Source organism: Spermophilus citellus (assembly GCF_964194105.1).
Source record: "Spermophilus citellus genome assembly, chromosome: 5".
NCBI lineage: Eukaryota > Metazoa > Chordata > Mammalia > Rodentia > Sciuridae > Spermophilus > Spermophilus citellus.
This window is the reverse complement of record NC_138186.1, coordinates 41,327,400-41,340,291: the sequence shown is the minus strand read 5'-3', so window position 1 is coordinate 41,340,291 and position 12,892 is coordinate 41,327,400. Positions and strand designations below refer to the sequence as shown.

At 43.1% G+C, this 12,892-nt stretch overlaps 1 protein-coding gene across 3 annotated transcripts in view; it reads right to left on the bottom strand.

The window, feature by feature from the left end:
* LOC308649834 (tripartite motif-containing protein 26) overlaps positions 1-12,892 on the bottom strand; it is a 31,589-nt gene that overhangs the window by 5,172 nt on the left and 13,525 nt on the right. For 2 of the 3 annotated variants that reach the window (XM_081295686.1, XM_081295684.1), the window contains exons 2-7: positions 6,367-6,853; positions 6,116-6,211; positions 4,641-4,871; positions 1,226-1,248; positions 692-807; positions 417-449 (exon numbers count right to left, since the gene is read on the bottom strand). In XM_081295686.1, the coding sequence (XP_081151812.1) occupies positions 417-449; positions 692-807; positions 1,226-1,248; positions 4,641-4,871; positions 6,116-6,211; positions 6,367-6,804 (937 nt within the window). In that variant the 5' untranslated portion in view covers positions 6,805-6,853. Of the gene's footprint in view, positions 1-416; positions 450-691; positions 808-1,225; positions 1,249-4,640; positions 4,872-6,115; positions 6,212-6,366; positions 6,854-8,188; positions 8,231-12,892 lie in introns of all 3 variants that reach the window. The other variant, XM_081295685.1, reaches the window with a different exon arrangement.

The following is a 12,892-nucleotide window of genomic DNA, read 5'->3' as shown; positions in this document are numbered from 1 at the left end:
TACTGACATCTGAAGTATGCAGTGCGCAACCTGGCAGCAGGGCTGAGAGGGAGCATAGCATTGGCCTTGGCAGGGATGGCCTCTGACCTTGAGCCACCATTGCTATTTGTTCCAAATACAGGACCACGTGGTCAGGCAGACAAGAAGAAACTTAGCCACGGGGAAAAGACTGGTGGTAATACCTGTGAGGACAGAATAACATGGGGAAGAGGAGCATTCCAACACCAAGCAGAGGCCCTAAGGCAGACTAAAGAGTAGAAGATTGGCCAGAAAATGCAAGGAGAATGGGGCTTCAAGACTGCAGCTGGGAAATTAGGGGGGCTACCTGGGCTGACAGGTGGCAGCCAAAATTTCTGTAGGGGGAGTTTCCTTTAACTGAGATGAATCTGGGAAAACTCTTTGTACACTCAACTCACCAGTCTTATATTCCAAGTCTCTCAGCAGCTTTCCTGGGGAGAAAAAAAAATAGTGATGACCTTCAAGCCTAGCAAATGTATGGGTCCATTTCTTACTTGGCTGGTACTAATTTTGTGATACAGCTCCATCCCCGAGACCCTAAGAATAAAAGTGAAAACAATCAGGAGGCCCTCAAAAGAGGGAGGTTGAGATTATGATGGGGAGAAGCCAAGGGCTCTCTCTCTATGTGGTGGCCCCTCCTGATTCCTGCCCTGATGTTCTCCTCAACCCTTACCTTGGAATTGCCTCAGGCCTCGCTGCAAAGAGAGAAGTTTATCTGAGAATTCTCCAGTCTTTCTTTTAACCATGTGAGTGATGGGCTTCCCGATCCAGAATTTCTTCCGTGGATACCTGAGAAGATAACAGGCATGACAACCTGTGATTTGGCTCTTCTTACTTTTCTCCTAATCTTCATGACAATTATGAAAGGGTCAGGAAAGGTCAGATTATTTTGTATCTCCAATCAAGAGACACAAAAACAGAGGCCCAGAGATACTACCTGAGTCAGGACTTAAGTCCATCAGCAGATTCCACATACGAGGGCTCCTGTCTAAGTTAGGTTTCTACAAGGACAGTGATTACAAGAAGCTGGCATTACTCAGAGACATGCTCAGGGGAAAGGAATCTCTAGTCCTCCAGGTCATGCTCTTGTTTCCCACAAGACATCAGGTTGATCACTCCTCACTGGTTCACATGGAACAGGACAAAGAAGAAGGGAGGGGACACAGGTACAGGGGAATGAAGTACAATACAGAAAGAAAAATCTTACCTATTCACAAAGTCTCTGGTATCCTGGAAGGAAAAAAAAAAAAAAAAACATAAGCACCAATGTGAGTCAAATAAGACTGCATTCACATGTAATTAGTACTGCATTAGAGGTGGGGGCACTTCAGTAAACAAAACCAATGTGGCCCCTTCCTTATGGAACTGATACTGTAGTGGGAGCATTGGATAAAACAAGATAACAAACAAAATAATCACAATGACAGAAGCGACTAGTGGATGGCAGGGCTAACCTCTCCAAGGAAACACAAGAGCTAGTGTATGAAGAACAAGAAAGTGTTAGCCACATGACTGGTAAGAAAAAAATGGGAAAGGGCTTGGAAAAGGAGGCAGGGCCAGATCATGCAGGGATGGATATGGGTGGTAGGAGTATGAATTTCTTCAACATACAGTGGAAGGGGGTTCAAGCAAAAGGACGACATATGTGATCTGCTTTACATGCAGCTGAGACTGCAGAGTGTCTTTCAGGACCCACTGTGTCGTCTTCATTTTAACAACAGAACCCATTGAGTTACAGATGGGCATATAGCTACCCTGAAAACTACATTTCCCAGATTTCCTATAACCATGTCTAGTCATGTGACTAAGTTCCAGCCAACGGGATATGAAAGAAAGCAATGACTATGATTTCTGGGTCACGTCCTTTAAAAAAAAAGAAAGAAAGAAAGAAAATTTCTTTCAGTTTCTCTTTTCTTCCTGACTAAATTTCTACACGGTGGTGATGAACCCAACTTTCACCACATTGCTAAGGACAACATCACTAGAAGCTGGTGCAACAACCAGATGGAAGAAATCCAGCTTCCTGGATGACCTCATGGATACCTCTACAGACCCTCATAGAAATAAACTTCTATTTTGTTTGAGCTACTGTACAGCAACTGGCCCAAACCCTAGGCGACCAATCACTTAGCTGCCCTGAGGAGAATGCAGTAAGGGTGGCAATGTGATACAGGACGGTCAGCTGGGAGGTGCTGCTGTAGACCAGAGAGGGAGGAAGACAGCCTGAACTAGGGAGGTGGCAGTGGAGACAGAAGGTGCACATTCCAGGAATGTTCTGGAGATAGACTCAAGGGATTAAAATAGGCAAGGATAACTGAGGAGAAGCCATGGCTTGAGCAATAGGGAAGAAAGTGGTGCTGTCTGTATGAGGAAAAGACTGGTGGTGGGATAGGGTGAGTAGGGGTGGGGTCCTTGTGAAACGCTGTTTAGATCCTCTTCTGTGAGTTTAAAGCCTCCATAGTACTTTGTATTAGTTGATTTTTGCCTTCCTTCATCTATTCCACAAATCTTTATTCAGTGCTTCCTATATATCAGGCACTGTTCTAGAAGCTTAGGAGACAGCAATAAAAGAGAAAGAGACACAAATCCCTACCTGTGTAGAGCTGACATCCTAGCAGGGGGAGCAGATAAGAAGCAACAAATATCATATTATGTTAGTAAGTGATATATGCTATGGAGAAGAGAGTAGTAAATGGGAATGGAGAGGGAACAAGCTGGCTTCCTTAGACTATCTGGTTATTTCCAGAGAGTACTTGCAAGGGTCTTCATGGGTATAGTCAGTGACCAACAGTAGGGGAAGCAGAGGTGCAAACTTTCTATGCAAGATCCACTGTGGGCCAGACTGGGAGGAGGTCAGTGTCCCTCTGGGACACTGGGGTTCTATTCCCCTGACCCTTTACTATCTTTTTGATGCTCCCAGCCCAGGGACTCTTTCCTCTTCCATTCCCTTTATCAAAGGTCTCTGTTTCATGTACTTTATCCTGCTACTGATCCTTCTCACCTCTGCTTCTCTATCAGACTTCTGGACCCTGCTTTGGTTCTCTTTCTTGCTGTCCCTTAATAGTCAAATAATCTCTGGGAAAATACTAACAATAATTAAGGAATTAGTTATTCAGTTTCCTTACAGTCAAACCAAACCTGAACACACAAAAAAATCCCACCAGTGCCAATATTTCATGTGCTGGTTTTAAGTAGACATCCCCTTTCTCCTGGTCCCCTGACCCATGGCAAGGAGAATTTCAGAAAGCTCTGAATCAGTGAAAGCAGTGCCTTTGCCTTGAGACAACTCCTGGGATGGATCAGGTTTCAGCCCTACTAGCACCCTTAGCCCTACTAGCGCCCTCAGCCCTGGGTCTCTCTCTGCAACACTGGCAACCAAGTATCTACATGTGGTGTGGGTGGCTAGGGGAAGAAAGGATGTGCATCCCTGAAGGGGAAGAAGAGGGGAAACAAGTGACCCAAAGAGCCTGCAAAAAAGAAATCTGAGGGAACAGAATGACATCTGGAGGAAAGGAGGGGGCCAGACACACATTTGGACAAAATGAGAGAAAAGAACAAGAGCAGAGAACCTGGAAGTCAGAACACCCAGGCTTGAATTCAATCCTAATCCTGACCTGCCCCATGGCCTGCCATAAATCCCTTCTATATACTGGAGCTCAGTGATTTTGCCAGTAGAGGCTGAATTAGAAGAGTGAAGTCCTTGCCAGTTCTCTTTTGTATGTCCAAATCCACAGCAGGGAGAGGCAGTAAGAGGCCATCTCTTTATGCTGCCTGGGCTGGCACACATGGGGGAACTTGCTTTGCTACTGGGCTATCCCATTATCCTAGAGTTCCTGGTGGTTCCATTGCTGACAGACAGGCCCAGTCATCCTAAACCATGCAAAAGGGGGGAAACCACGAGATGGCTCCTTTCCTGGCTAATTAGGATGGAAAGATGGAGCCCTCTCTCCCTCCAAAGGCTACTGAGTCAGGATAGTGAATTCTCTGAGAAGTACCAGGAGGAAGGCGATGTGGAGTCATTTTAATCTGACAACCTACTCTCAGAATCAAAGCCACCCCCTCCAGGAAGCATCCCTAGGCACCTCACCTGCTCTTCTCCTTATTTTCTGAGGATAATTCATCATCTATGTATCCCTCCCCCAGTTGCCTATCCCTCCCAGACACTATAGGTCCATGACAAGAGCTGCTGTTCAGTACTACCTCAGCTACCCCAGCCACGAACCCATTCTTCATCCCAAAACGACATTAAGCTGTTACCAAACAAGTATCTACTGATAACTTATCACAAGGAGGGCTCCAGGGGGTAGTGATGAGCATGGTAATGATGCTCTTGACAACCTTACCTTCCACTCCTATAGCACACTTTAACTATTTAGATATTCTTTGTAAACTATTTATTATTTGAAGTGACACCATGTCAGTTATCTCACTTTATGTTCACATAACCCTTGGAATAAGAGGGGAGGATATGATTACTATTTCCAAGTTTCAGATGAGGTGCAGTTTTCAGGTAAGAAAACTGAGGCACCATAAGAAAGCAATTCTCCCATGGTCCTATGCTGTAGAGGCAGGACGGGAAACACCCTGAGTCTCCCAGCTCCCTGCCCTGTGAGGTCACTCACCTGCATGAGTTCTGCAGCTGGCTGCCGTGCCTTGCCCTCCAGCTCAGATATGACCAGAGCCAGTCGGGCAAGCTCCCCGACGCCCCGGGTCTTGAACTTTTCCCTACCCTCTGTGAGCAACTGCTCTAGGGTGGCCAGCTGGTCCAACAGATGCTGCTCCCGCTTCTTCAGGAACTGGTGGCCCTGCTTGAACTCTGCAACAATGTACTGCCTCTGCTCCTGCAGCTTCTTCTGCAGGGGAAGAAAGGGAGAAGGCTGACACCTCCATCTTGGGATGTAGAATACCTCCAGGACTCAGCATTAGAGGTGCACTGGCTAGCTTTTCCCCCACATTACTCCCCTTTGTGAACTCTACAACCCTTGAGGTGAGAGTAGCTATTAAGTGCTCTGGTCTACCCTAATATTCTCAAAAGACCTGACTAGTAAATCAATCCAGTTCACTCTGCTACCACAATCAGAACTGATTCCACTATCTGTTCCTGTGTGTCCTACTCATGAGCTAACACATTGCTCCTTCTTGGACAAAATCTCTGTGTGTTGCTTTTGCTTGATTAATATCATCAAGCCCGCTCAGTCTTTCCTTCAGAATCTTAACATAACGTATAAAAAGTCTACGTGCACCCCCTCCTTGTCATGCAGGACTGTATCATGTTTCCTCAGTGAAAACAGAATGTTTGCTCAGGGACCATGTCCTTTCCTGCTGAGGCTGGGCTAGGGTCTGGTTGGAGTCCTTAGTCCCCCTGCTGACATGGATTGGGCTACAGGCATCCATGCATACTGGGGCCCTCAGATGGTCCTTGGACCCAGGCTATCTTCAGGTTTACTTTCTCCATCTCCCAAGGCCTAGTCACTGGCTATTGGTCCTGCCCCAACATTCTTCTACTGTCTACTTTCCCAGTACATACAATCCCCCCAGAAAATTGGAACTATCTTGTCAGCTTTTTCCCTCCTGACCCACCTCTAAAGTGCTACCAGTTTTCTATCCACTAGCCACCTACTGGGCCTCCCTAGACAGCTTCAGCCTTCTTCACCCCTTCCTTCTCAGCTCCTACCCTGCAGCCAGCTCTCTCCTCCCAAGCCCTCTTGGCTGCCTTTCACTCTCAGGAATCACATCTCTCCTCTGTTCCTTGAAAAGGAGAATGAAGCAAGTTAGGTCTTCCTTAGTTCCCTGGCAGAAGGCCACAGCTGCCAACATGTGCCCTGCAGCTAAGGTGAGAGTCATGAGGAGGGCAGGGACCCTGGTTGATATCCAGACAAACTGCTCACCTTGAGATGAGAAGCAATTCCAAAGTCTGAAGCACACAACTGGCGCATACATATGGAGCTTGGGCTACTGCCCAGGCCTGCCCCTGCCAACACAACGCCCACCCTCCTGAGCTACTCCCAGAACCACCCCTCTCAATGCCATCAACTTTGTCCTCCCCATCCAGCCCCACATAGATGACTAGCTCATGGCTTCCTAAAGGCCCACTCACCAATGCAGCCAGAATATCAGCTTCTCCCTTCTCCTGAAAGCCCTGAATCTTGTCTCTGTCTCTCCTGAGGGTACTCAAGTGGTTCAGAATTTTTTCCTATGGAGAAACAAGCAGTGGAGACAGATGGGTGCTCTGGGCTGGGCCAGTAAGAACCCACCAGGGGGGGTTTAGCCAGGCCTTGCCTCTGGAGGTGTGTATCGTGAAGCATCCCAAGGAAGACAGAGGGTACTTCCTGAGTGAGGAGGGCTTACCCTGTGGGGCTGGGCGGCCTTCTCCACCAGGACAGCTGTGTGTGGCCGGTGCTCCCGTGATTCCCTGCACATCACACATAGCAGCTTCCCATCGTCCTCACAATAGTAGTGCAGCTTCTCCTGATGCCGCTCACATAACTTTGTGTCCTGCTGTTCCCGGGCCACTTCTCCAGGCTGCCTGCCCTTATCCACTTTCAGCCGCTCAATGTTCTCCACCAGGCTAGCCAATTGCCACACAGGTCGGATGTTTTCCTTCTTAAAAGGCTTCTTACAGAGCGGGCAGACAGGACGTCCACCAGAGATGGGCCGGACATCTGTGGTACAGCTGCGGCAGAAGACGTGGCCACAGTCAATGGTCACAGGGTCCCGCAGGTAATCGAGGCAGATAGAGCAGGTTACCTCCTCCTCTAGGCTCCGCAGAGGGGCTGATGTGGCCATAGTGCCCTTAGCTCAGTGTAGTCTCAGTTCACTGGTAGGGTATCTCCTCCTTAAAAAACAGACAGGAGTTAAGGGTAGGCAGAGCAAAGGGGCAGGGGTGGCACCCTGCAAAGGGCTGTGACTACAGCATTCAATTAATATCATCAGCCCTTATACGACTCATTCAGTGTCAGAGCAAAATGGATCTTATCAATCTAGTCCAACTCATTTTATACATGAGAAAACTGAGGTTCAGAGAGTGAAGAGCAGGCTGCCACTAGCCTGAACCTTGCTACTGAGAAAATAGTACTGCCTTAGTGTGTATTCTCTTCATCTGTTGGAAAGGTGCTCTAATGCATCAACTAATAGAATAATCAACCATTACCTGCTGAAAATGGCCATAATGAACATAAATCTATAATGTCTACCGTGTACATGGTATTTTCTATGTTAGGCAGTACACAGACTGCACATCTGTCCACAAGGTCCTAAGCAAATAAAGAGATTCTTTTCTTTGTTCCTCTAGGTTTCAAAAGGATTAAGAACACTGAGGTTCCCTACTAAACTCAGGAAGCATCAGGGAGCATCAAGAGTCTGAGCACTGGGGAGGGGAGGGGAGGGGAGGGGAGGGGGGATAGTAGAGGATAGGAAGGGCAGCAGAATACAACATACACTAGTTATAGCAGAATGTAAAAAAGTGGATGTGTAACCGATGTGATTCTGCAATCTATATACGGGGTAAAAATGGGAGTTCATAATCCGCTGGAATCAATATGCATATCAAATATGATATGTCAAGAGCTTTGTAATGTTTTGAACAACTAATAATAATAAAAAAAAAAGAGTCTGAGCACTGCTGGGTACAGTGGTGCACACCTATAATCCCAGCAACTCAAAAGGCTGATGGCAAGTTTGAGGCCAGCCTGAGTGATGGAGCAAGACCATGTCTCAAATTAAAAAATAAAAAGGGTTGGGAATAACAAAGCAGTACTAAAAGGAAAACTTTTTGCATCGAGTGCCTAATTAAAAAAAAAAATAGAGATCTCAAATAAGCTTATGTTCCACCTCAAGGCCTAGACTTGTTAGAACAAACCAAACTCCCAAATCAGTAGAAGATAGGAAATTTAAAAATCAGAGCTAAATTAATAAAACTGAGAACAAAAAAAATACATAGGATCAGCAAAGAGTCGATTCTGCAAACAAATAAGCCCACAGAAACTTCTGAAATCTAGAGGATCACTGGAAACTATTTTGAAAATTTAGACTCAAAAAAAACTGCAAAATCTGGAATACAGTGACAAATTTCTAGACATATATGGCCTGCCCAAGTTGAATCAGGTAGATATAGAAAACATAAACAGAACAATATCACGTAATGAAATCAAAATAGCAATTAAAAACCTACCAACAAAGAAAAGTCCAGGATTCTCATCTGAGATTTACGGACCTTTAAAAAAGAATTAACATCAGTTTCAAATTATTCCATGAAATTTAAAGGGAAGGGACACTCCTAAAAACAATCTATAAAGCCAATATAACCTTTATAACAAAACCAGACAAAGATACATCTAGGAAAACAAAAACTACAGCCCAATCTCCTGATGAACACAGATACAAAAATCCTTAATATTATCAAACTCCATTCAAAAACACTATAAGAAGATAATGCACCATGACCAAATGGGCTTCATCCCAGGGGTGCAAGGCTGGTTCAACATACACTAGTCAATAAATGTAATTATCCATGTAAATAGAAGAACAAGAACCATATGATCACCTCAATAGAAGTAAAAATGGCCTTTTGATAAAATACAGCAATGATTCATGTTAAAAACACTGAAGAAATTAGGGACAGAAAGAACTTACCTCAACATTATAGAGGCTATATATGACAAACTCAAAGCCAACATCATACCAAATGGAAAGAAACTAAAAGATTTTCCTCTAAAATCAAGAACAAGACAAGGGTGTTCACTCTCACCACTTCTAGTCAATACAGTTTTCAAACTCTAGCTACAGCAACCAGGCAAGAGAGTGAAATTAAAGAGTTTTAAACAGGAAAAGAAGAAGTCAAACTATTGAAGCCAGAATTAGACAGGCTATCAGTGTAGATAGATAAATCGAGTCAGGTCGGATCAAGAAGGCCAATTTTGAGTGAGTCTGGGAAGTTGGAGACTGTCCTCTGAGGGATTAAAATGTTAATTCTTTCAGAAAACTGGATATTTACATGTAGAAGAATGAAATTAGAACCCTATTTTTAACCCTGCACAAAAGTCAAATCAAAATGGACCAAAGACTTACGGATTAAACCAGAAACCTTGCAACTGCTGTAAGAAAACACAGGGTTAGGGCTGGGGATGTGGCTCAAGCGGTGGCGCGCTCGCCTGGCATGCGTGCGGCCCGGGTTCGATCCTCAGCACCACATACCAACAAAGATGTTGTGTCCGCCGAGAACTAAAAAATAAATAAATAAATAAATAAAAAAACAACAAAAAAAAAAAAACACAGGGTTAACACTCTACCATATATGTGCAGGTACCAACTTCCTCAAGACAATTAAAGCTCAAGAAATAAAACTAAGAATCTATAAATGGGATGTCATCAGTTTAAAAAACTTCTACACAGCAAAGAAAATAATTAAGAGTGTAAAGAGAGAGCCTATGAAATGGGAAAAAAAAATCTCTCCTAGCAACTCCTCTGACAGGGGACCAATATCCAGAATATATAAAGAATTCAAAAAAATCAATGCAAAAAAAAAAATCAGTAAATGGGCAAAAGAACCAAACAGAAATCTCTCAAAAGAAGAAACATAAATGGCCATCAAATGTATGAAAAAATTGTCAAAAATCAGGGAAATGCAAATAAAAACTACACTAAGATTTCATCTCACTCATCAGAAAAGCAATTATCAAGAAAATAAATAATAAATACTGGCAAGGATGTGGGAAAAGTACACTCATATATCGTTGATTGGACTGCAAATTAGTATAGTCACTTTGGAAAAGCAGTGTGGAGATTCCTCAAAAAATTAGGAATGGAACCACTACATTACCCAGCTGTTATCCTCCTTGGTATTTATCCAAAAGAACTAAAATCAACATTCTATAGCAACACAATCACTTCAGTGTTTATAGCAGCACAATTCACAATAGCCAAATTATGGAATAAATCCAGATGCCTGTCAATAGATAAATGAATCAAGAGAATGTGGTATATACCCAATGAAGTTTCACTCTGCCATAAAGGAGAATGATAATGGTATTTGCCAGTAAATGAATGGAAATGGAGAAAATCATGCTAAGTGAAATAAGAGAATGGGTTGAATGTTTTCTCTCATATGTGGAAGCTAAAACAAAACAAGGGAAAGAAAGGAGTTGGGCAGGGAATCAGATAACATAAAGATCTGGGGAAGATCAGTGAAGCAGAAATAGAAGAATGAGAGGGAGGAAGAAAGGAAGGGGCAGGGAAAAAATATATTAAGAATCTAACAGAATCACATTATATATAGATATATAAATGCACCAAAGGGAATTTCTCCTTCATGTATATGTAGAAAGTACCAATCAAAAATAAATAAAGGAGTGAAAAGAAGAAAAGTAGAGATGGAGGGATAAAGGGAGAGGGAGAAATGGGGATTGAAATAAAATTCCTTATATGCATAATTTTGTCAAAAGGAGCACAAATACAATGTTTAATTATAATATTCTAATAAAAAATGTAACCTGGAAAAAAAAAGTTTGGGGATATAGCTCAGATATAGCTCACTGGTAGAGTTTCCTTGGGTTTAATTCCCAGTACCAAAACAAAACAAAAGAGCAAAAAGTTTGAGTGTAATGTCTTCCTCTGCGTGTGTTTCCCCAGGCCATTCTAGGGTTTGGCCTTGGTTCAGTCCTGGAGGCAGCTGGACTCTAAACTCAGTCTGTCAGCACAGCACAGCCTGGCTGTATTGGATTCATTCTCAACTGTGACTCTCCTGGTCAAGCAGGCCTGGTTGTTCTTGTCAGAGGTGACAAGATGCAGCACATTTGACTCAACAGCTGCCTTCTGCCTCTGTGACAACATCACAGAAGTCATCTAAGTACTCCAGGCCTCAGTTTATCTGGGGAGAGTAATCTTACCTCCAAGGGTTTTTAAAACTTCTGTGGTATGATACAACTGAAAGAAGCCTGGGCATGTTTATTTCCTCAGAAGTAAAACTAGGGGATTGGACCAGGTGACCTCTAGCATTTTATCCTCCTTACTACCATTCTAGGGTAACTTCATTCATTCTTAGTTAAATGAAACACAGAATATGAAAAAATTGTGTTCAAAGTACTAAGCATAAGCCTGTTACACAAAAGGAAATCTAGGAAAGAACCCAGACCCCTGGTTCCCAAAACCAGAGTATTCAAACCACAAAGAGAGTTGAGACTGAATGCAGCAGCAAGAGAATAAATGAGCAGAACCAACTAGGGTGCCAAGTGTGCTCCAGAGTTATAGTAAACAAAGTCCTCCTGGTGTGGGGCAGGAGTAGGGAAGTAGCTCTGCTGTAGATCCATGGATGGCAACTAGGATAGTGGCCAGGAAGCCAGCCAACAGGAGACAAAGGTAAGCAAGTGGAATGCAGCAACTAGAACCACAGGCAAATCAATACTATTATTGATATGTGCAATCAAAGTCTATCACAACAGAGTCCAGTGGCCTTTGTCAACAGTGACACTAAATACATAGAAATAAGGGCCTGATTCTATAAGACTAAAGAGAAAACAAAACAGGATTATAATATAGTGACTGTAATACATAACGAGTGCTTTGTAAAGTACTATACAAATGTAAGGGATGATTATACTGTGATAATAAATCCCAACTGGAAGCACTCATGGATTTAGACGTGTGACTTTAAGAGATGTAAAAAGTGAAAAAACATGTTCACAGCTCAAATGAAGGGATCAAGGCATTCAACTGGCAAATGAAGGTGTCATCAAGTTCCCCCTAGGATGTCAGTAAGGCTGGTAGAAATGCTGAGTTGCCTGCTCTTACTTTTGAGGAAATAGCCTGCCAGGCATTCTTCCAGTGGGAACACACTGTAAAGAACTTGGAAAGAAGAAAAGGAAGTGGTATGGGTAATTCTTGTGGGCTTTGGAGCCCTTTCTCATGCTACTTTGTTGAATGGCTTGGAAGTTTTAAAGCTGAGATTTTTTTGGATGGTTGATGTTGGGGAAATTCTCATCTTTGGGGATGAGAATTTACTTTGCAATTTACTGGAAGACAAAAAGGACTATTAAGAGCTTAGCTATAGCTCCCCTCCACATAAAATATGGTACTGTCACCACCAGGACAGGTACTGTCACTCAGCCAGGCTCCATACTGGGCTTCAGTGGATCTTCAAATGTCTTGAAACTTATAAAAATCATTGTACTAGATAAATAAAACTGCCTAAGGATTATAGAAAAACATTAATAAATAGAGGAAACATAATAGAATTAGACACCATTTGGGGCTGGGAGTATAGTCTAGTGGTAAGAGCATGCATAGCATGCATGAGGCCATGGGTTCAATTCCTAGCACAAAAAAGAAAAGAAAGTTAAGGATAGAAAAAGAAAGAACATCTGCCATTATAACAACACAAGTATCATCAATAAATGCTAAAACTACAGATGAAAAATTTGTGGGGACAGAATAGCCCCCATGGTGCCAAAGTACACTGACTAGATTATTTCTTAATGTGCCCCTCCACTCCCAGTACTGAGGATTGAACCCAGGAGCACTCTACCACTGCATTGCCATCACCAGCCTTGTGCATTTTTTATATTTTTGAGACAAGGTATTACTATATTGCTGAGGCTGGCCTCAAATTTATGATCCTCCTATCTCAGCCTCTGGAGTTGCTAGGATTACAGGTGTGTGTCACCACACCTGGAGCTAATGTTTCTTAATAAGGGAGAAATCTAGTGATCTTCTTAATCAAGTAACCAAATACAGCATCACTAACAGATGAGGCAAACTGGCATATGCTTCCTAATAAAGCATCATATGACTATACAGCATTACCTATAGAGATTTCTCACCAAAAATGTTCAACATGAATGAATCTAATCAAGATTTTAGATTTGACTTCCAGTTTAGAGAA